Source organism: Pteronotus mesoamericanus, unplaced genomic scaffold (assembly GCF_021234165.1).
Source record: "Pteronotus mesoamericanus isolate MK-2021 breed Mesoamerican mustached bat unplaced genomic scaffold, CSHL_Meso_final scaffold_85, whole genome shotgun sequence".
Lineage (NCBI taxonomy): Eukaryota > Metazoa > Chordata > Mammalia > Chiroptera > Mormoopidae > Pteronotus > Pteronotus mesoamericanus.
Window position 1 is genome coordinate 40,261,342 of NW_026555329.1, and position 25,054 is coordinate 40,286,395.

Here is a 25,054-nt window from a genome sequence, read left to right on the forward strand (position 1 = left end):
GATCCAGAAAGGGAAAACAGCAGTCTCCTACCATAGAAGTTCACACCACAAAGTCAGGAGATCAAGACAGATCAATTTAAGAAGGAGAAGCAAAAAAGAAGAATCTCACAAGTAATGGGAAGACGAAGAAACACCCCTCAGTCGAAGGAAAAGGAGGAATCCCCAGAAAGAGAACTAAATGAAACAGAAGCAAGTAAACTATCAGATATGGAGTTTAAAACAATGGTTCTAAGGAAGCTCAACGAGCTCAGTGAGCTCAGAGAGAATTACAAAAAACTATAGGGAAACTATGAGGAACTTACTGCAAACTATATCAGCATGAAAAAGGTCATAAAAACCATCAATAAGAGACAAAAGGAAATGAAGAATATAATTTCTGAATTGAAGAACTCAATAGAAGGAATCAAAAGCAGGCTAGAAGAGGAAGCAGAGGACTGAACCAGTGAGCTGGAGGATAAGGTAGAAAAAAGCTCCCCCAAAGAGGAAGAAAATGAAAAAAGACTCAAAAAGAATGAAGAGGCATTTAGGGACATGCAGGACAACCTGAAACATAATAATATCCGTACAATATGGATAGCAGAAGGAGGAGAAGAAAGAGCAAGGGATAGAGAACCTGTTTGAATAAGTAATGATGGAAAACTTCCCTCATTGGAGGAGAGAAAAAGTCACACAAGTCCAGGAAGCACAGAGGGTCCCATTCAAGAGGAACCCAAAGAGGCCCACTGTAAGACACATCATCATTAAAATCGCAAATATCAAAGACAAACAGAGAATCCTAAAGGAAGCAAGAGAGAAACAGGTAGTAAAATACAAGGGAGCCGCAGGACAGCTAGCAGCTGACTTCTCAACAGAAACACCAGAAGCCAGAAGGGAATGGCAAGAAATATTCCAAGTCATGAAAAGCAAAGGCCTGCAACCAAGACTGCTCTACCCAGCAAGGCTGCAATTAAAATGGAAGGCAAAATAAGGAGTTTCCCAGACAAAAGAAGGCTAAGAGCATACACCTCCACCAAACCAGCACTGCAAGGTATGCTAAGGGGACTGCTGTAAGAAGGTGAAGAAAAAGACTCTATGAATAACCCAGTTCCTTTCACAGTCACCAGTACTTGATATTACCAATATTTTTAATACTTATTAATCTGATTGTGACAATGATCTGTCATTTTCAGTGTTACTTTATTATTTGTTGAAATAAACCTGGTTTTGTATATTTCTTGCCTATTTCTATTATTTTTAAAAAGCTTTAAGTGACTTTTTGGTATTCTTTATCCATTTTTTGACTAAATGTTTGTAGATTTTTTTCCTTAAAAAACCCCCCCAAAACTATCAACTCTTTTTTGAGATGTGTTGCAAATACTTTCCGGTTCCATCACTTGTCCTTTAACTTCTTTTATATATATATTACTGTATGGTCTTAAATGTTTAACATAGTCATATTGTCAATATTTTCCTTTATAGCTTCTGGGTCTGAATATTTTACATTAGGGTAAGAAAAATAATATTTTGTGATTTCTCCTAAAGCTCCTTAGATTTACATACTGCTTTTTAACTCACCTGAATATTTTTATTATAAATGTGTGAAATAGGGCTCTGTACTTGTTTTATTTCAAGTAATACTGCTCCATGCACCTTATTTGCTGAATAAGCCTTATTTTCCCCATTGACTTGAAATATCAATTTAATCATATATTACATTGTTAGACAGATATACATGTTTGTTTCTAGAATGCTCATTTTATTTCATTGACCTACTTGACTATTTCTGCGTGGATGTCATGTTGTTTTAATTGCTGAGACTTTATAATGTATTTAAATTTTTTAATATGTTATAATGGATTTTGACATTTAAAAAAAAATAAAGTCAATTTGCATTTAAAAAAGAAAGAAGGAACTCCTTCCTTTTGCGACAATGTAGATGGAACTGGAGAATATTATGCTAAGTGAAACAAGCCATTTGGTGAAAGACAAATACCATATGATCTCACCTAAAAGTGGGATCTATTCAACAAAATAAACTAATGAACAAAATAAACTATAGGCATGGAAACATGGCGCAGGCAGAAAGTGACCAGAGGGGATCGGGAAGGAAGACAATGGTGGAAAGAAGGGGAAGGGACTAGACAAAGAACATGTTTGAATGACCCATGGACATGGACAACAGAGTGGGAACTGACTGTGGGAGCGGGGGCTGGCGGGCGGGGGGGCGGGGATTGGTGGAGGAGGGCAAAGGGAAAAACTGAGAGATCTGTAATAGAATAAACATGATTTAGAAAAATGGAAAGGAGTTAAGAATTGCAGTGTGTATAGATAAGCCTATTGTGTCTGTTATTTCTTTGAATTGACTTCTTTTGGAAGCTGACTTTAAAAAGAGATTCAAAAATCACATTCTCTAGAACCTAACTCAAACTTTTAATCTGTACTGTCCAACTTGGTAGCTACTAACCACATGTGGCTATTTAGATTTAAATGAATTAAATGAAATAAGCATTCTTTTTCTCATTCGCACCAGCCTCACAGCAAATGCTCAACGGCTACATGTGGCTCCTGCCCTGGGAAGCACTGATATACAACATTTCCATCTCTGCAGAAAGTTCTATTGGACAGCATTGCTTCTAAATCTTACAAGTGCTATGACATAGCATGAGAGGCACTAGAACTCAAACTCCTTGAGGTTGTGGGCCTTGTCTTACTTGTTTGCTACCTAGAGTATTCAGTAGATACTGTATTAATGTTTTAAAGTAAATGAATGAGTGAATATGTGATATACACAGAATTATGAGAGAGCCATATTCAGGAAGCCTCTGCTGGCTCTCTGCCATATATCTCGCAGCCTGTACCTCAATCCAGAGTAGCTATTTTTGTCAACATGTTTCCAAATAGCAGAAAACTGGCTACAAGTCATAACCTCAAAGGTCTGTTTCATTTTAATGACTTTGAGGACTGTTAATGTAGGTACAAGTTTGAACATAGGCTTATATTTAATATAGTCCAATGTTTTAATACAGAACAAAAATCTGTTTTATAGGGCCACAAAAAATTATTTTCAAAACTGGAATTAAAATTTGTGAGTTAAAATTTGTGGCCCCAAACTGGGAAACATACAAAGACCAAATAAAGGAGTTTGAAATTCAGTTGGTTCATAGCACGCTTGTGGTAGGACCAAGTTGACTGTATTTATGTTTTCAGAATTACCAATACTTACGAACACATTGCCCCAGTGGGTCACCATAATAATTTTCCTGGCATTCACTGCAACGTTTCCCACCATAGCCTAATTTACACGGACACTGGCCTGTAACCTGTGAGAACATTCATGGGTGAGGAATTAACAAGCTTTCTGATCTAAAAAAAAAAAAAATGCATTTCAGTACAAAACAGTCTTCCCTCCAATGATTTAGAACATACAGCTGTGCAAAGTCAGAGGAGGGATGATTCCCACGGCCAGCAATGACCCCTGGCAATGCCAAGGATCAGGAGTTCCTGTGTTTTGGCTTAGGGTTCTTGAATATACCGCCTGCTTCCAGCTGTTCAAGGACAGGTGGCTCCAAACTGGGAAACATACACAGAAGTAAATGAAAACAAAACGCATAATGGGAAACAGGCCACATTCTTTTCCTCTACAGTTATTGGAGTTCTCCCAAAACACAGAGAGGCTATAGACCTGGACAAACATTCATCAATTAATTCAGCAAAGAATGTTTCCATGATGGAATGTCTGATGGAGTTTCTCCCAATTGGACCAGTGTTTTGCACAACAAAACATTTTTTTTTTGCACTTGATGTTTGATCATTTAATGACAGTTATTTAACTCTGTTTTGGAGAGAGGGTCGACCTTTTCTGTACCCTTCCAACTGGATTCTTGGCCAGTCTTTTTGAAAACCAAAAAGGTTGCAAAATTAACAACAGAAAAATATAGAAGCAAATCTCTATTGTAGTGGTCTTAGGTTATACTTGTCCAAATCTTCTTAAACAACAACTCCATCAGTATCCTTCCAGTGAACATGTAACTGGACTCAGAAGGTAGCTGGATCTACTAAGTTTCTACCCATCTTTGGAGTAACCACTAGCTTCTGCTCAAATATAGGATTATGGGAAAGTTGGTGCTCCCGAGGGCTGCCATATTTCTGGTTGTCCTTGACTGTTGGGCAATGCTTTATTACACTAATGTAGAACCTGCTCCTTGTAACTTGTTCCCATTGTTCTGAGGCCCACCTTATAGGCTGCACAAAACAGGCAGCCTTCCTCTTCCCTCCTAGAGCCTTTTCCCCAATATACATAGTCGTTCTCAACTTGTATTTGCTGCTCTTCTTCAGGCTGACCACCCACTATTCTTTCAAGCCTTCACCACAGAAGACCATGGTTCCATCTAGTGTCTTGGTTGCTTCTTTTAGACCCATATTAGTTTGTCAATATAATGTTTAAAATATACTCAGAAATGACAACAGTGCTCGTGGAGCCACCTGGCTAGTACTGAGGACAGTGGGACAATGACTGCCTTGAGCCTGGGTATGGCCCGCCCCTACTCCAGCCTGAATGGGCATCATCTCCATGACGGCCCATCCCACAGCTGGATCACTTGAAGCACAATATGAAAACCCTCAAATATTTTTCACATGAGCTGGTGCCAAGTTATTATTCCTACCCTGTATTTATGCAGATTTTTAGAACGCAATTGCAAAAATTGACTTAGACCCTGTGAAGATCTCATCTTGTTTCCAGATAGCCTATTAGGATATCTTGTCTCTTGTTCTGTCTTTATCACATTAGCTTACAACGTCACAATATCTGCAAATCTGAAAAGCATGTTTCTCCATCTGCGTCTTAAGCTGTTGATGGAAATATTGGACAGCACATTTATATCTCTCTGTAAGAATACACTGGGGAATCACCTACTGGCTGAGATAGAGACATTTATCATAGTTGTTTAAACAGCTGAGAATCTAAATGTTCACATGTTTCCTCTGTACTCCAATGAAAAGTGTTCTGTAACTGTAAAGAGCAGCCTTCCCCTAGGAATTCCCTATGGACCGGGCTGCCCCAATCTTCTTGTCATAAGGGCTCTTTGGTTAAACCAGTGCCGTCTGACTTTCAGGTTCACAGGCTTCCTCAGTCTCCATGCCTGAACTGTGCCCTTTGTTGAGTCTGCTACAAATGTGTTTCCCCAAAGGTCTAAGAAGCATGCCAGAGAGTGATGTCATGAACATGAGGAGTTCCGCATGAATCAGGAAGCCAAGCAGTCATGCGGGTATGCAGCAGTTTGTTCATTGTTGGTAGTTGCAGGCACGAGGGGTGGAGGGGTGGGGGGAACACATAAAACAGGCACTGTCATCTGGGGCCCAGATCTTGGTTTCTAATACCATTCTCCAGTAAAAGGAACTGGCACTCTTTGAAGAAATGGCTGATTCTAGAAAAGGGGCAGGAAATAGACAAGACAAGCTTAGTAGAGTTTAAAGTATCTTGCCTGGTCACAGTGGCTACCATGAGAGGTCCGGGGGTCACAGTCACATGGCTGACATCCTCTGCCAGGGACCAGGTTCCAGTATCCATCAGCACAACGGTCACAAGTCCGCCCTGTGACATTGGGCAGACAAGGGCATGTGCCAGTGTCAGGGTCACAGAGGCAAGCTCCCCGACCAGGGGGACACTCAGTGGTATTCACGCCAGAAGGATTACAGGAGCATCCTGAGATGACAGGAAGTAAATTCAGTGATAACGCTGGCTTTCAACAACCCATGCAAACAGCTTTTTAGACTCAGGATTATCATTTCTCCAAATAGTTCAACGAGAAAACATCTTACAATGGTACAGAATTTATCAAAGAATCTAAAAAGTTTAACTCATTCAACTGTTGTTGATCTCCCCAAACAGCAGTTTCATATGGTTGAGCTTACTATGTTCCAAGAGCTCACACTTAGGAAGACCACAAGTCTCACTTTTTCCCTCATGCCATTCACCAGAGTTCCATTTATGTACAAGATCTGAAAACAAATCGTTTACTAAACTGACTTGGGTGAACCGAAATAGTTGAGATAGTTCCTAAACAAAAGAGCAGTTTATTTCTCCTCTTTATTTATCGTAGAATTAAACCTATGTCCTCCTCTACATCAATGATTCTCCTATTTATACATTTAAGTCATTTGATGAGTTTGTCACAATGCAGATTTCTGGGCCCTACCCCAAGAGATCCAATTCTGTGTGTCTGGGGTGTAGCCCAGGAATCTGAGTGTTAATACCCCATCCCCATCCTCAGATGACTCTGGCACAGTGCACCTTGGACCATATCTTGAGAAACAATGCTCAAAATCCACTAGAGCAGGAGTTAAAGGCAATAGTCAGAAAAGGAAAACTAGTAACACCAGTGAGTATACTCTAGCTGCACCCATTTCTGCTGATGAGTTCACTGCCCCAGCCCATCACCCAGTGGGTGCTGACACTACTGGCCTGATTGAAACGAGCATGGGAGAGCTGCCACAACATTCATGAGCTGCCACTCTGCTGCCACATTTCCCCTGGCAGCCTTACAGACTTACTTCTGCAGGTTTGGTTGAGGGCCGATCCAAAGTAACCAGGTTTGCAAAGCTGGCAGTTTGGCCCCTCAGTGTTGTGCAGACATTTAAGGCACTTCCCTGTCACTCGGCTGCAGGACTCCGGATCAGTTACATCAATGTTGTTGTTGCAGGCACATGGCCGGCAAGGTGCTCCTGAAATTCTTGGATTTCCATAGAAACCAGCAGAGCATTCTTCACACTGCCTCCCTGAATGATGGGGAAGGGAAAAGGGAATGAGATCAGAGGGGTGTTGCGTGTGTATTGGCAGAGAGGGGATGGAGATGGGTATGAATAGAGAATAATTAGGCTCCTCTAGGAATAATGAGAGGTCACACATTGAGGATGAATAAGGAAAACGGTTTTAATTTAAAACAAAACATTCATTTTAATTTATTATTCAATCAGAAGGTAAAATGATAATCCAGAGCTAAAAAGTCCTTGGTGAACAATGGATTCTAGTCTTTCTTATAAACCTAGAGTTGTAGGCAGAGGACCCCCAGATCCCTACAGAACCAGAGTCACTCTTGTGTGCCTCCGGACACAAAGCTTGTTTCAGCCCCTCTTCTCACCCAGTCCTAGAGGTGAAACAGCAGCAGCCTGAGATATGTGTCTAGAAGTGAAGATTGGTGAGAGTAATTTCCTTGATGAATGAGTGCAAGAGGGCACTCTATGGAGAAACCATCCCTGTACTCTTTACCCTTCCAACCATGAGACAACTTGTTTAGGTGCCCAAACTGTGGGTCTACTCTCTACATTTTTGTTCATCCCATTTAGAAATGCTCTGGTAGTCCATTCATGCTCTTAACTCTTAAGAACTGACCAACCAAGCCAAAGTGTACATGGACAAGTGACTATAAGAGAGAAGGTAAGAATTAAATAGAGAAATGTATAACCTTAGAGGTAACAAATAATAAAAAAAATTAGCCATGTAGTTTATTATCATGATGGTAATTATCACTGAAGAAAATAAGAGCACCGTATTTTCTAAGTGTGATTAAATCAAATGAACTTCAAAAATTTTCCCCCTTGTTTGCATTACATATTTACACTCATACTTAAAATTGTTGACTGAGCAACAAACCCAAATATTGAATTAACTTATGTAGTCTCTCTTCATTGTCCAAATCAGTGCTTCTAGACCCCTGAAAAAATTAGTTGTACCTGTGAAATACCAGTCCAATTGATTGTTTGGAATTATACGAAGAAAGCATTTGGTAAAATTTTTTTCTTTTTTTTACTTTTTAATAGTGTATGTTATATGTAATATATTGGGTTGGCTCTAGTAGCACTTAATTGTCTTTAACTTAGTTCAAAATAATTTTGTTAGATTGTATTGCGACAGCTGTCATCAGTGTGCACTTTTAAAAAACTTGTCAAAATTGGTGAATTTTTGTATAGCCATTTTAATATTGAAGATGGATGAAAATAAGTGACATTTTTGGCATATTATGCTTTATTATTTCAAGAAAGGTAAAAATGCAGCTGAAATGCAAAAAAGAAAAGGATTTGTACAGTTTATGGAGAAGGTGCTGTGACTGATTGAACATGTCAAAAGTGTTTTGTGTAGTTTCGTGCTGGAGATTTCTCACTGGGCAATGCTCCACATCAGGTGGACCAGTTAAAGTCCATACAATCAAAGTGAGACATTAATTGAGAACAGTTAATGTTATACCATGTCAGTGATAGCTTACATACTTAAAATATCCAAATAAATAAAGTTATTTATGAAAATGAAAAATGTCTTTTATGAAAAAAACCATATGGACTTTTTGGCCAACACAATATGTCACATATATTTACTTAATCACATATATATCTTAACATGTGATGATTTTATTTTAAAGAAATTAATCTGGTTTAAACTCATTTGGTCAGTGAGTTTTCCAGAACACCATTAAAATTTATAGTCAAGTGGGATGAGTTAATTGTCATTGGTTCTTGAGTCATTCAAATTCTTTGTTCGTAAAGCAGAAATTTACCAACTTGTATTTCTTACCATTAACTTATATTCTGCAACACTCATTTGGCCAAGGCAGATAAATTATTAATATGTAATTATTTTTCAGATAACAGTGTGTAATGGAAGAAAAACAACCACCATAAAGTATACTACCTACCTGCATAACCTTGAGGACAATTACAGATTACATCTGAATTCCAAGGATTCTGATAACAGGAATGAGCAAAATACCGATTGCTCGAGGGAATATCTGGACACGGGCAAGGACGGCAGGGCTGTCCTGAAGAAGGATTTCCATAGTAACCATCGATGCATCTGTCAAGGAAAAGTTCCCAGGAAAATGTTCCCAGGAAAAGCCTGCAAGTTAGCCAATGTGAATTTGCTGTGCATTAGCACTGTGCAACTCTGAAAACTCAGTATTTTAGAAGATGCTTATTTGCTCTGCAAAAGGATTTTTTTTTGCTATCGAAAGTCCCACGGTATAGCCATTAAACTCAATATAATAGCACTTAATTTACATGTTGTATCTAAGGACTATAAAAAGCAAGGTGCCAGGCAATTGCCTAGTACTCATTTAATCAGACACTGTCTAACCTATAACAAGATTTTGACGGATTATGGAATGACACAATCTTCCCCACCCAGAGCAATCTTTCTACATTAAATATCGTTGAGCTTCTACTCAATGGTTCTTTGGAGAATGTTGTGAGATCAGAACAAAAGAAAAAAGTTTAAAAATGAAAGCACATATGAATTCCATACCTTTCACAGGTTCTTCCAGTTGTAAACCCCCCACAATTGAAGCACGACCCTGTTTCTGGATCACAAAGCTCTGCAAATCCATTACAAAGGCAAGGGCGGCAGCTGGGAAATCCAAAATAGCCCTGCAGGCACCGGTCACAACGGCGGCCAGCCACCTCTTCCTGGCAGGGGCACTGTCCGGTTATTTGGTCACACACAGTGCCCTTTGAGCCTTGAGGGTGGCAGTGACATGCTAGATAAAGCAAAGAGAAGCATGTTGGGGTCGGGGGCAAGTGGTGTGCTGGTGAGAGAGGTACAGTTGTAGTTTTGTAGTACTTAACTTACCATTTCATCCCAAACAGGATGAACAGAGTGAGTCTCTAAAGTGCCTAGAGCAGAGCCTGGCATATAGTGAGTACCAGGTGAATGTTTGTTAAATAATAATTCCCCAATTCATTCAATAAACAGTGAATTGTAAACAATTGGGTCTGATAAATGCTGTTTATACAGAGGACCTGAACAAGTAATGTGTTTTTAATGACTTGAACTTTCATGTGTCTTGGGAGTCAAACTTTAAGACTATAAAAAAAAGATGGTGGTGTAGGCAGACATGGCTCACCTCTTCACACAACTACATTAAAATTACAACTAAAATATAGAACAATCATTATTCAGGAACATCATAAATCGAGCTGAATGGAAGTCTGACAACTACAAAATTAAAGTAACCACATCTATCTATATTGTTAGGAGGGGTGCAGACATGGAATGGGCTTGTCCCACACCCACATGGATAAAAATTCGGCAGGGATATCTCAGCAGTGAGGAGCCCCACACCCACACTAGGTCTCCCAGCCCAGGATTCCAGTGCCAGCAAAATAAGTCCCCACAACTTCTGGCTGCTAAAACCAGCAGGGATGGAGTCAGTAGAAGAAATTTATGGACCCCCAACCAGTTCCTCTTAAAGAACCCACACACGGACTCACCTACTCAGCCTCACTCCCTCCGAGCTCCAGCACCGGGGTAGCAGCTTGAAAGGCATCAGTGGTATACAGGGACAAACTGAAGTGTCTGGCATCAAGGGAGCAGAGGCAATTGTCTCTTTGCCAAACCCTTCCCTCACAGGTCTGGTAGGCTGGTGCCATATCTGAGACTCCATCAACCTGGCTGACACTGTCTGACCCACGTTGGAGATCCACAGAGGCTCTGCCCCTCCCAATTTCTGGGCCCACCCAAGCTGCTTTTCCATAAGAATGGTTGGTCTTGGATCCTAAATCCTATCAACCAAGCAACATCTGGCTTCAGTGAGTCCTAGTGGCAGCCAGGTTAGATTCACAGCTTGGCTTCACCTGAGAATCTCCAAGCTTAGCACAAGTAGCAGCCATGCCAGATTGCTTTTAAGCTCAGGCAGGGTGTCCCCGGGAAAAACACAGGTGGGGACTGACCTTGGCCTGCATCAGCAGGGAAACCCCAGGGCCAGGGCAACCAGTGGACAGCTACAGACCACATCAGAGCACCAACATCCTGCCCCTGCAGAGCTGATCCTCCATGGACAGCAGAGGTTGGTAGTCAATGGTCACAGCCAGTGCTTGCAACTGACTGGCCTGGGTAAATCCCTCCCATTGATCTGCTAACAGCAACCAAGACTCAACTACAAGAAGAGAGTGTATTTAGCCCACACAAAGGGCGCACCTTGAGTACCCAGCTTGGCTGATAGGGGAGACTGAGCCACTGGACCCTATGGGACACCTACTACATTAGGCCACATAACCAAGACATGGAGTCAAAGCAGCTCTACCTAATACATAGAAACAAACACAGGGAGGCTGCCAAAACAAAAAGACAAAGAGACACGGTGGAAATGAAAGAACAGATCAAAACTCCAGAAAAAGAACTGAAAGAAATGGAGATAAGCAATCTATCAGATGCAGAGTTCAAAACACTGGTTATAAAGATGCTCAAGGAACTTAGTGAGGACCTCAGCAGCATAAAAAAGACCCAGTCAGAAACAAAACATACACGAATTGAAATGAAGAACAATTTACAGGGAAACAACAGTAGAGTAGATGAAGCCAAGAATCAAATCGATGATTTGGAACATAATGATGCAAAGAACAACCAATGAGAACAACAAGAAGGAGAAAGAATCCTAAAGAAAGAGGATAGTATAAGCAGCCTCTGAGACAACTTCAAGAGGTCTATCATTCACATCATAGGGATGCCAGAAGGAGAAGAAAAAGAGCAAGAAATTGGAAATCTGGAAAAACAGTGAAAGAAAACTTCCCTAATTTGGTGAAGGAAATAGACATGCGAGTCTAGGAAGCACAGAAAGTCCAAAACAAGATGGATGCAAAGAGGCCCACTCCAAGACACATAATTAAAATGCCAAAGAATAAAGACAAAGAGAGAATCTCAAAAGCAGTAAGAGAAAAGTAGTTACCAGAGGGTTGCCAGATGGGAGGCGGGAGGGGGAGAATGGGTGAAGGAGTGAGGGGATTAAGAAGTACAAATAGGTAGTTAGCCAAGAGAACGTAAAGTACAGTATAGGAAATGGAGTAGCCAAAGAACTTATACGCATGACCCATGGACATGAACAATGGTGTGGGGATTGCCTGAGGTTGTGGGTGGTGCTGGGTGGAGGGGAACAAAGGGGTAAAATCAGGACAACTGTAATAGCATAATCAATAAAATATAATAATAAAAAACTTAAATCTATCTCTCAAGATGGCCAGATTTTTCTTTTTCTTAAATAGATTGATGAGATTGTAGATGCTCAACCCTTTTCTGCTAAATTGTTGAGTCCTATGAGCTGATCTTCCCTATACAAAAAAATGTGATGCTTATTTGTTTGACAGGATACTACCTGGAAATGTTTGCTCCTTTCTGTATGTCAAGCAATTGATTTTTTTTTTTTAAAGAAAAAGAAAAAAAAAGAAGTGATGGTAGACCTAAGCTGTTTGCTGTGATGTTTGCTAGACCGGCAATGACCAGGAAGGTGTGCCATTGCTTCGAATCAGGACTGAAAGGTAGGTTTCCCTACCTGAAAGGAGAATTAATGTATCTGGTGATTTTCACGGCTCCTAAGGCAGCTTTCTGCGGGTGACACAATTTTCACTAATGGTTGACATGGTGAACAGAGAGCTCTATACCTTGAACATGACAGCCATGATAACTGAACTACCCACTGTGTTTGAAGCCCCTTCTAAGCCTTCATTAATGGGTAACCTATAATATGAGTTCCAAGACCGTTTGTTACTCCAGCATCAGAAAGTGCAATATCCTGGTCAAAGTTTTGTCCCATTTCTCAATTTCTCAATCTTGGTATTGTTTTAGCCTTTCCAGCCTCTGGCTTACATGCCAGATCATACAGACAACTCCCTTCGTGGTGTTCCCACCTCTTACCTGGCCACCCCTATTTGACACAGGCTGCAAAGTTCCAGAAGCATGGACCATGATTTTATCATCACACACACTTCCTAATAGAGCTCTGCACAGTGAATGGATGAATGAAGTACAGCAGAAAAAATTTCAGTACATTTTGTCTACATAGACAGTCTGGGTAATGTAGTCCAATTCCCAATCCCCTCCCCTTTGTGACTCCCCACATCAATTTTCCTGCCTTCGAAACTCCAAGGCTGTGAACAAGAGTGTTTCCCCCATCTGCTTTTTGCTACATACAGTGACAGCCATGATGCCCCAAACCGTAGCTTCCTGTTGAGCACCTGTCACAGCAGCGCCCAGACACGTGTGGCTTACACTGGCACTGGCCTCCAAGTGGGCTGCAGCTGGTCCCGACTGAGCCCTGGGGGTGACACTTGCAGGCTACAGGGAATGAAAAAAGAGAGTTGAGGTGAAGGAAGTGACAGAGAAACACCTCATCCTGTTAGCAGGTTTAGTGGGCCTCTCTTTCCTGTGGTCCCTCTCCAGTCCCTAATCCCTTATCTGTTAAAGGAGGATAATACAGGATCTGTCTCATGAGATTATAAGGATTAAAGATAATAAGGCTTGTGAAGTATTTATGACAGTGATTGGCATGTAGCAAGTGCTCAATAAATATAATAATAATAAATATTTAAGTTAATGAAAGGCTTAAGATAGATTGTTTTAATAATTAATTGTTCCAGTGTAATTATTATTATTATTATGTTAATTCCTAATGATCTACATTGGTGCTGGACTACACCTTTGATTTTTCTTATTCTATATTTTTCTTGAAGCTGTAGATACCCTGAAGCCATAGCCCTTCTATAGAAGAAAGCATCTGCCTGGAGCTCAGGAAGCACAGGCTCTCGCAGACACAGCCACTCCAGAGCAGAGGTTCTCCACTGGGAGGAATTTTGCCCCCAGGGGACATATGACACAGTCTGGAGACATTTTTGGATGTTGCAGCCAGGAGAAGGGTGCCTACTGGTATCAGGTGGGTAGATGTTGCTAAACATCTTATAGTGCAGATGACAACACCCCCCGCCCCCACAACAAAGTGTCATCCAACCCAAAATGTCAAAACTACTGAGGGTGAGGAACCCCTCGATAGCTTAGGGACATGGGCAAGTTACCTAATGTTTTCGAACCCTAATCATCTCACTTCTTAAATGAAGCCTTAGGGATGAAAGAAGCTGTTTAGAGTTCAGTCCAGATCTAAAATCCCAGGATTCTAAATAAATATTTTAGGGCTATTGTTCCAGCAAGCTAGCATCTTAATCCTACTGCATGGCTCCTCTTTCTATACAGTTTCTATGCTGCACATTGTGATTCCAGCACATCATTGACCACTCTGTGTATCTAATCACTGGGCAAGCAGTTGGTTTTTGCAATAGATGCTAAAATAAATTAAATCAATTCACTCATGTTCCAAAAAGCATCTTTATAGGGTAGCAGTGCTTCAGTAGAACCTACTAAATGGACACTCACCCACTGCCCCATCATGAAGCCTGGCAGACATGCTGACGATGAGCCTTTCACATGCACCAGGGAGCACTTGAGCTCCTGGTTCCGAGGCAATTTCGACACAGGTGTGCAGCTGATATTCATCTAAATCCGGTTTGCTGCAGAAATCCTCTGATGCATTGATTTGGGGAAGAAGACCAAGCTTTTAAAATAACAAGAAAAGACTTATGTATACAACTGTCTGCTGTTCAGATTCCAGTTATGAAAAATCAGATTCATATATGGAAATAATGGTTAAAAAGAGACTCAGTTCAATTCTTTAAATTTACAGGGGTGTCCAACCTTTTGGCATCTCTGAGCCACACTGGAAGTAGAAGAGTTGTCATGGGCCACACATTAAATACATTGCAACACATAATCACAAAAAAATCTCATAATGTTTTAAGTAAAGTTAGATTTTGTGTTGGGTCACATTCATAGCCATCCTGTGCTGTGTGTGGCCCACGGGCCACAGATTGGACGTCCCTGGTTTATAACTAAATATTTAAAGATTTTCAACTTATTTGAGAATACTTCAACTAAATATTTTCATGTATTTACCAATGGCAAATAAAATAAATAAGCCTGTATCTTTTAATTGTCCTAACTACTATTTCATAATTTGCTAATAAATTTGTCTTAGATTTGAGAGACTTATACTAGGCTACTTTTAATAGAAAATCATGGCGGAGGGCATTCCATAGTGTTACTGTGGAACTCTAATTCCACAAAACTCTTCTTTATGAGTTTTGTCTTTTTCAATTACATATGAAAATGGCATTCTACATCAAACTATATCTGCCTCTTGGAGATTCACAGAATAGATTAACATAGCAAAGGCTCTGAGAAGTCCTGTAAGAAAGATGCTCTTTAAACTCAGTGTTTTCAGACTTACTTAACCATTTGGTCCTATATTCAAGTAATACTAACATCTCATAAAATCAGTAATTCACAGATGCATTTTGGGAATTCCTGGCTTAGATCTTATGGCTATTATGGGGGAAAAATGCATTATTAGTTCATTCTCAAAGAGAAATCATCTATAGTTTAACATCTATGTGAAGAAAAGCTTTACAGCTGTAGTTTAAAGAAGATTTTATCTAAGTTATAGTCTAATGCTATTTGAAAGGTTTATTTACATATTACATGATATAATAGAGAATGTGTTAGCATGGCAGATTAATCATACCACATTGGCCATTTTGAACAGCTGGTAGAAAAACAGCATTAAAAATAAGTTTTAATGCAGGAGATCATGTTAGGAGAGACGACCTAGTGGCATGGGTAAGTCGCCTCTGATCTTTTTGCTTTGTTCATACCATTTTCCATGGTCTTTTAACTCCAACCCTTTCTAGTCCTTATCTGTTCGTCCTTTGGCACAGCAGAAGGTGGAATTTAACGTTGGACGACTATTTCCAAGTGTCGCCACTCCTCAGACCTCCACGCTCATTTCCCCTGTGCTCTCAGCATGTGTCATTGCTTCTTACTTCTCTCACTTCACAGAGAAAATAGACCCCAGCCAAGGCACTTAGAGCCTCCTACCTCCTGCCTGCCAAACTCCCGGCTCACAGGGACGACCACCTGTCCTTGACCCTTCCTGTTGACAGGGAAGAAGGATCCCAGTGGGAGAAGTGTCTCACTGCTGTCCTCTCTGCCCTCAGGACACTTTTCTGTGGGTTATTCTTTTTTTTTTTTTAATCTCTGTCTCTCAACTGGCATTTAAATGTGCTTAAGTCTCTGTCGTCTGTAAAATCACCTCCTGGACCTCAGGTAGCTGCCCAGTTTGACTCCCTGACAGCTCAGGTGAACAGGGAGACAAGGCCATGGACCCTAAAGGACAATTTTTCTTGAATTTAAAGATTTTCCGGTTTTCTTGAAAAATTGTTTCTTTGCCATCCCACTGCCTCCTCTCTCATTCACTTTTCATGCCGATGCAGTACCTCTCCTTCTACACATCCTTAATGTTCCTCAGGGTTCCTCCATTGGCCTCCTTCTCACCCCAAGCCCACTTCCTAGGTGGCCGTGACAATGCTGTGTTTTAATTACTATGTACAGATTGCTGACATGGGAATTTACATCTCCTGCCCACATCTCGATAGTGGGCTCTCGATCTGTCCAGATATGCTCAGACAAGCCTATTGCTGGTCCCGCAGGTACTGCAAAACAAACACACCTGAAACCTGCTTTCCCTTCTGTTCTTATTGTCAGGAAATAATGCCACCATCCACCAGGCTGCTCCGTGTAGAGAACTGAAGAAGGTCATCTCTGTCTCTTTGTCATCAGTGCTCCACACCTACTCCACCTCCCCCACACATCAATTCTATCACAAGGCTGGTCAATCTGACCTCTTAACTGTGTTTAGGGTGCATTTTGCTTTTTGGTTTCCTGTCACTTTCCCTAGTAGGGCCACCTAGATTACCATAGTGGCAGCCCAATAGATGTCTCATCTTCCACTCCTGTCTTCCCTTCCTCATCAACATTCTATTGTATCGTCATACTGATCCTTTAAAAGGAGCAATTCTTTTTCGGATAACGCCCTCCTTCAGTGGCTTTCCATTGTCTCAGAGTAAAATCTAAGCTTTTCATGCACTCACTCATTTACTTGTTCATTCATTCAATTCATTCCTCTCAGCTTCATGGTTGTCAACATGGGACAACTCTAAGGGGCATTTTGGAAATTACGGTGCGTGGTTTTGGTTGTCACAATTGGGCGAGGGGTATTACTAGCATTTAGTGGGTGGGGGTCACAAATGCTATAGACATTCTCAAAAAAAGAAAAATCATTTCATGTCTTCAACAGTAGGTTTTGAATGTTCCACTGAATATCCATGAAGAAGAAATCCCTACTTACTCTATGCTTTTAAAACATGTTAAATAATTTTCCAACACACCTGCTTTTGTGTCTGTCTCATATACAGCGATTCTACATGTACGAGCATCTCCTACTTCATTGTCTCCTGGTGCCTTCATGCCTATGCATACTCCCATTGCAGTACATGTGACTGCTTTATAAATTATTTTCCTTTTATTTCTTCCTTGCAATTGTACATTACATTGATGTTCTATGGAAGTTCTGGGTGCCGGCAGGCTATAATGTCCATGGATTTCATTTCAAGGTAGTGAAGGGTGTTACAAAATATTTGTAATAGAAAAGGGGAGGCTGGGTCAGGTGATGCTGAGAAGTCTGCTGAGCAGCACTGACCTTTCAGTTCAGGTTCCTCTCATGGCCCCTAGCACCACCTAACACACACCGCATTGTTGTCGATCCTGCGTTACCATCTGCATCTCCTCTTCAGAGACCAAGCCTCGGCATGCAGGGAAGGAGCTTCTTTTGTTTACACCTGTGCCTCCCATAGTGTCTAATTTATAGTATGTGCTGCATACAAACTTGTTCAATAAGGACGTTTATATAAATTTCTAGTATCACATCTTCAAGCTGATACTTAAATGTCTCTACTTTCTTCAAACACAAGCCAAGGGGAGAGAGATGCCAAAGGAAGCCAGATGGGCTGGGGTTGGGGATGACGGCAGCCAGCGAGGGGCTCATTATTCAGAGTGATTGGTCTGAACCAGTTTAGAGTTTGTATCAGATGGACCAAATAACAAGAGTCTCTGTCAGCTTTAGAATTTTGCAATGCTATGACTCAATTCTCCTAGAAACTCTAAGCACTTTATGTTTACCAGGTGCAGTTGATTCCACAGTTTGAAAGAAGAATGGCAGTTTTATATTCTAGGATACCTGATATATTTTTGACTTTAAACACATTTAAAAAAAAAAGACTTTATTTACTTATTTTTAGAGAGAGGGGAAGGGAGGGAGAAAGAGAGGGAGAGAAACATTGATGTGGAGGAGAAACATCGATTGGGTGCCTCTCACCCATGCCTCAACTGCGACAGGGCCTGCAACTGAGGCATGTGCCCTGGCCATGAATTGAACCAGCGACCTTTCTCTTTGTGGGGTGACATGCAACAAGCTGAGCCACGCTGTTCAGGGCTAAACACACTTTTATGAATGCATGTATCTTGTAATCAGGGAAACCGAAAAATTTTTTTTAACTGTTTCACTATACTGCCAACAAAAAAAAATTTATGCGGAAGGGGCATTGGGGATGAACAGAAGTTTCATCTGGTCTTCCAGGTAATTCATCTTAGTTTTAGATGAAAATGTTAATCTGGCTGCAGAGAAACTTTGAAAGGATCAAGCCCCAGACAGCCAAGTATCTTCCCAGAGCAGCAAAATTGATGGTGTAGAAACAACTGCATTAGTCTGTAATCATAAAATGTCCAATGATTTTCTCCTACTAGACATCCTCCGTTAGGAAATATAGGGGGGCATGGATCAGGTCTTCCCGCCTGCCAGCTGCTGTGGCATTGCTGCCAAAAGCTCGCAGCTGTCCTCTTCTCCAGAAAACTGGAGTCCATCACCTTGTCCAGGAGTTAATGCACTCACTTGGGAATGGGGTGGTGAGCTTGTAGCCAATGACTTGAGCACACACAAGCCCATGACTTTGTCTCTAGGCGGAACCAATTCTGTGGTATAATTCCTGTTCCAAAGCTCCCTGTGGGATGAGGCTGCAGCTCCGCTTCAGGGCAGACCATATCCTTGCTTCGCTCTTCCCCTGTCCTCTCTTATTCCCCTCATTCCTCTTCTCCTGCCCACCTGCCCTCAATAAATCAGGTGCACCCTAGTGTTTGTCACAGCTTCTGCTTTTGAGGAACCTGACCTAAAGCAGGGACCCATGGCCTCTTCCACAGGTTCTGACAGTTTGCCAAGATCAGTGTACTCTCTGAATTCTCATTCAGGTTTCAGTGTTTTCATGCTTATATAAAAGAATAATTGCTTAAAAACTGATCAAATAGATATATTTTAAAGTTAATTCCAAATTATCTACTTACATTATGTATCTATCAAGCATCACTGTCATGATTTTGTTTACATGGCTCTCTTCTGTATCAGACTGAGAATTCTTAGAGGGCAGGGGTCGTATTTTACTCCTCAGGAACCAGCACAGTGCCTGGCCCACACACTCAGTGACTGGGTGATGAATGAGTAATTTGGATGGATGCATTTAATATAGCATCAGGTGATAATCTCTGGAGTTTATGAAGTTTAGAAATATTTAGGATATGGATTTAAAATGAAGGGTAAGTTGGCTCTTACAAATTTGAGTTTCATGACTATTCTTATTATTATTACATCCCTTTGTGATTTAGGGCTTCCTTATTTTCCTCCTGTCCCTTTCTTTACTCTGCTTGAGCTCCTAACTTTTAGCTTTTTTCCCCCTGAATGAAATCTATTGGATATGATTTTATTTCTTTGTAACTTAATTGTTAGTTCAGGAACACAGTTCTATTTAAAACTCCTCAGCAGATAATATAAATTGTGTGGCAAGGGGAATCACAATAGTCTGAATTTCCCTTTTAAGAGTTTGTTTCTACTTTCCACTTCATTTCTACCATCACATGGTAGAACCTCACCATGATATTATATGGCCCTCCAGTGCAGGTTTTATGCTACCTTTGGATAAAATTGACATAGAAAGTATAAATCACCTAGTTAAAACTGAATTTCATGGAAACAATGAATACTTTTTTTAGGGTAAGTATATCTCATGCAATATTTGAGAGCAATATTTGGGACATATTTATACCGCATTCAAATTTAATTGGCTATCTTGTTTCTGTTTTTCCTTCCTTCCCTCCTTCCCTGTCTCACTAACTTTCCTTCCTTCCTTCTTCCCATTTTTGCAAAATCTTGCAATCTGCCTTTAGTAAAATAATCTTAAAACAAAGACATTTTTTGATGTTATAAGAGCTTACCTTGTTAAATAAAATCCAATATATCCCTGCCTCATATAGAATTCTATAGTAGATGGTGAAATAACAAAGTTCCAGGGTTATAAATTGAAAATGTTCAATGGTGAAAAGTTGAACTTTGAGGACATAATTCACAAAATATGGATATACAGCTAATTAAATCAGGGGCCAAGGAACTTCCTATTGAAGGCCAGATAGTAAATATTTTTGGTCTCTGTTACAACTACTCAGCTCGGCCTTTGTAGCTTGAAAGGAGGTGTAGATAATGTAAACAAAAGGGCATGGCTTTGTTCTAATAGAATTTGTGGATCATAGTTTGCCAATTAAAACATGATATTAGAAGATTCTCACAAATATTTAAAAATACAATTTTAAAAAAGCAAAATTACTTAAAAAAAAAATCCCAAACAATTATATACAATTCTGCTGAAAATGGGATGAAACTGCTACTTTTGTACATTACTGATAATCCTGCAAAGTAACTGGAGAATAGCTTTCAGAAATTAATTTGGTAAGTTATTTCAGGAGCCATAAAACCTTGGGTAAATAGGACTATATTTTAAAACATTGAAAAATATGTACCAACTGTACATCATGAAAAATAGAAGCAACTAGTATTTCACAAGTAGGGGAATAGACAAGTAAATTATGTAAAATTACTCAGTTCCAAACTCTGCCCAGTGACAAGCCTGAGTGTGAAGATATGCACAGAGGGAGAGTTGGAAGGACTACCTGTGGCCCTGCCTGGTGGGGGAAAGATGCTGAACGAAGTCATTCAAAATAAACAAAAAACCAAAATTGAAACCTACTCATAGAGAAGGGGGACACGCTGATGGTTGCTGAAGAGGAGGGGTTTTGGGGAGCTGGGTGAAAAAAGTGAAAGTAGTAAGAACTACAAATTGGTAGTTACAAAATAGTCACAGGAATGTAAAGTACAGCATAGTGAATATAGTCAATAATATTATAATAACTATGTATGGTGCCAGGTAGGTACTGGAAATATAAGGAGGACCACTTTGTAAAGTATATGATTATCTAACCGCTCTGCCGTACCCTGAAACTAATATAAAATAATATCGAGTGTAAACCCTAATTGAAAAGTAAAAATTTAAAAAGTCACTCAAAGAAATACAATGCATAGTTCCTAAAAATAAGGCTACATAAACATGTTGAGAAAACGTTTATGGTATAATGCAAAGTGAAATATGTCCATATGCATACTTGTGTGAGTGCTCTGATTACAACATAAAAGCATAATATGAATAAACGGGAACTTGTAAGATGATGATAATTAAAGTGGCGGGGTTTCTCTTTAAGGCCTCTGGAATGCCGGTGTGTTGTCGTGCCTCAGAGCGGGACTCTGGAGCCAGGCAGTCTGGCTCTGATTCCAGCTCCTCACTACTAGCTCTGTGGCCCTGTGCATCAGTGCTGTCACCTGTAAGTGAGGATAATAGGAGTACCTACCTTACAGAATCGTTGACTTCATGAGACTGAATAGAGTATGTAAAATACTTCAAACCATTACTGGCACTGGCACATACTGATCTGTAAGATCTGCAATTATTATTAAGTAACTTTTATAGAGAATAGCTGACTTTCATTATTAAACAAATACATTTACACTTCCCAGGAAACATGTCACCAGAGAGTCTAAAAGTAGAACTATAATAGAGCACAGTTTAGAAGGAAGCACCCACAAAGCTCTGTGATACTTACAGAATCAACAAGGATGTGTGAATGAGCGTAGGACCCTCCTTCCAAAGACTGCGAAAAATAGACATCTATGAGATATTGTACATCTGGTTCTAAACAGATGGGTGTGGGAAGCAGCATGATTCTGTATTAAGAGAAATAAAGCAAAAATTCAGCGACAAAAGGACAGTTATATAACCAAAGTGACCACAGTGGTTGGTAGCGTTCCACCTGTGCTCGGATGTGGGCTCCACTGTGGGCACAGGCGCGGTCTGTGTGGGTTGGGCAGACAGTAAATGCACACTGACATTCTCCGTGGCGCTTCCATAGGTTGTAGCAAATAGCACAGTCTAGAAACTGTTGGCCATGGGCTGTCATGGCTGCTGTGGGGAAAGGATAATACAAATGTCCTGTATCTTATCTATCATGCTAATCTCATCAGCGTCTGTTTTATTTTGCCACAAATCTCTAATGAGGCAAAATTAGTGGCCTCAAAAAAATGCTTTTTACCTCGCAGACTCTCAGCTGAGATAACTCAAGCTGAATGTTTTAATCTTATTCTTGCTGCATTTTTCCTTTCTCACATTTCAAGGCCCTGGGGGGAACAGGAAAGGAACATTCTTTAGACTTCTCTTTAATACATCCGTTCTCTGAACTTAGTTCCTGGATATAAATTGTTGATAGGTGAACAACATTTTAGGAAACCATCAATGTTTGAGGATAGGTCCGAAGCATACCTGGAGGCTGCTGGTAAGGTGAAAGACGGAGGCTCTTGCGGAGGGGTCCTGCGCGGACAGCGCTCGCTTCCTCCGCGGGGGCTGACCGCAACCTGGACAACCCAGTCAGCAGCAGACTAGACAGGCAGGACATAAAAGCACGTCACTGTGACGATGTGGGAATCTGATTTGGATGCACAAATATGTACCTGGTGAATAGTGCATGGAATTGAATTTGCAACCCGTAGCTCACTTGGAAAATAGATTTTTCGAGTTGAAAAAAGTCTTAGAGGTTCACTCTCAGGCCCAATTCTCTGGCGTCTGAATTGTGATCCAGGTAGAGGAATGTTGTTTCTGGCCATAGCTCTGTAGGAGTAGTTCACGAATCTGAAAAACCCTGGTACTCCTGACGTATCTTATCTTTAACCTCTGTCTCCCAAAGCATCAATTAATTAATCGTGTTGATGGATCACAGAACAAAAATAAAAATTTGGAATCCTTCACAAAAGGATATGTACTTTTTTTTAATATTATTACATATATAAGTTATATGATTTAATAATTATTATATTACTAGATATATTTATATGTATAAAATTATACATATATATTTATAGTATATGCATATTAGCTATACTCTGAAAGCCTTACAATTTGGAAAAGATTTTTAAAGCTGTTAGAGATGTGCCCTCTCTATGGAAAAATTTATATGTATATATTTTTAACAACTTCTTTGTCATACTCACTGAAGTCCCTTGACTTTCATTTGTAAGTGTGAACTACAGAATTATGTCATATCAAGAGTTTCACAATGGGTCAGCAGCTCTGGCCATGTAACACACAGCAAACATTTCCAGAGGGACTTTGGGACCCCCTCCCCCACCAAGCCATGGAAAATACCTTTCAGGGGAGATGATCTGTGGAGTTTCAGATTACCAAAGAAAAGGTTAAGAACAATTGTTCTAGACCAAGTGTTTTTCTAATTTGTTTTCTCTTCTGTCTTAGCTTTTCTCAAAAGGTGGGGGAAGGATAAGGTAGCTGTAGGAGGCAAGAGAAGCAGCCTATGTTTTAGTTTAGTTTTTCTCTTTCAGAGAAAATACAAATGCAAATAAATGCCTCTTCTGCATCCCTTAAGTCTGAATCTCTGCACATGTTAGTTTATTAAATTTTTAGGAAAAAAAGTACCAGGAGAAAAGGATTTATGTTATTTTAGTTATTTATTATTCTTCTACAAACATTCCATCACCACTTCCTTAGACCTAGCGCCTTAAATAGATAACTCCAACTTCAGCTTCTCTCCCTGGAGCAAAGTGTGTGTGTGTATGGCTCACTATGTTGCTTTATTATCTTTAGGAAACCCTTTGGGTGTATAATGCTCTCCAGATGTTCTACTTTTTGCAAATCATTTTATGATAAACATATCTAGCAAGACTGGGATGGAAACACTTAGTGCGAGAATGTCTTTGAGACTTTCACCACCAAATACATTGGACTTAGGATACCTGAGCTTCATAGCGAATGGCCACAGTGAAATTCATGGGAGAAGGAATGTTATTGACAGCAAATCTTAAGCCAGCCCCAGGGAGAACCCTGGCAAATCCAGGTCCGGTCCAGGTAACAGATGTCCCGGGAACTGGCTCTCGGAAGACCACGTGAGCAGCAGGCACCTGGCCAAAAGTCACTGAGCCCTAAAATCAGAGAGAAATGTATTATACATAGCTTTGCTGACAATCAAGCCCTGGAAGAGTTCAGAAAAAAATTAAAAGAAACCAATGCATTTTCTTGTGTGTATATGATCCATCTGAGTCACGGATAAAGAATTCCACCCAGGATACAGTCCAGAATACAGTCAAGAATAATGTGCTCAGTCTGCAACTTTGAAATATATGTTATGGATAGAATGATTGATTTGAAAGCAATGACACTGGAAACCACCTTAATTTTAAGTATTCCATGTGCTCATGAATTGAGCAAATTCCACATTGATGACCTTGAGTTTTTCTCAGATATGACTGTAGGATCCTGGCCAAAATATGGAGAGAAAGAAAAGATCACCATGCCTACTGCATGGGTTTTGCCTAAATGTGCACAATGACAGTGAGAAAACCCACATGGATTTATTATTTAGATATTTCTTCCATGCAAACATGAGAAATGGTCTTCTATCTGCTTGGGGGCAGATAAGCACAAAACTAACTCACTTGATTGATTAACATCCCTGAAAAGCTCTGAGCTAGATGTTAGCCTGGGGCCACCTGGACCCTGTAGATAATTTTTCTTTAATGGATTTTGCATCTGCCTCTCCATACTCACAGCCTCCATGGGAATTCTGCCTCTTGGTGCTTTTGTCTGTATTGCTGCAACAGTCTCTTGGCTGTTCTGTCCATTCTCTCCCAAATCCAATACATATTAAACACCGCTGCCAACAAGCTTTCAAACTTTCTAACTGCCAACAGAATCACACCCAAAATACTTAGCTTGGAGTTCAAATTGCTCTGTGATCTCCCCAAACTGCTCTTCATTTGATAAATGTTTATTTAGTAACAGTTCAACATCTGCCTCTGAATTAAGAATGCAAAAATGAATAGGACAGAGTCCTTGCCACAGAATAGTTAAGAATCTTCCACTGGAGAGAGAAATGTGAATAAAGAAC

General features: G+C 40.3%; 1 protein-coding gene across 1 annotated transcript in view; it reads right to left on the minus strand.

The window, feature by feature from the left end:
- Positions 1-5,438: 5,438 nt before the first annotated feature.
- Positions 5,439-25,054, minus strand: part of LAMB4 (laminin subunit beta 4) — a 70,405-nt gene continuing 50,789 nt past the window's right edge. The window contains exons 14-22 of the mRNA XM_054564459.1: positions 23,904-24,089; positions 22,423-22,538; positions 21,710-21,830; positions 14,162-14,339; positions 12,929-13,072; positions 9,272-9,503; positions 8,667-8,824; positions 6,532-6,756; positions 5,439-5,683 (exon numbers count right to left, since the gene is read on the minus strand). Coding sequence (XP_054420434.1) covers positions 5,439-5,683; positions 6,532-6,756; positions 8,667-8,824; positions 9,272-9,503; positions 12,929-13,072; positions 14,162-14,339; positions 21,710-21,830; positions 22,423-22,538; positions 23,904-24,089 — 1,605 coding nt within the window. The remainder of the gene's footprint in view (positions 5,684-6,531; positions 6,757-8,666; positions 8,825-9,271; positions 9,504-12,928; positions 13,073-14,161; positions 14,340-21,709; positions 21,831-22,422; positions 22,539-23,903; positions 24,090-25,054) is intronic.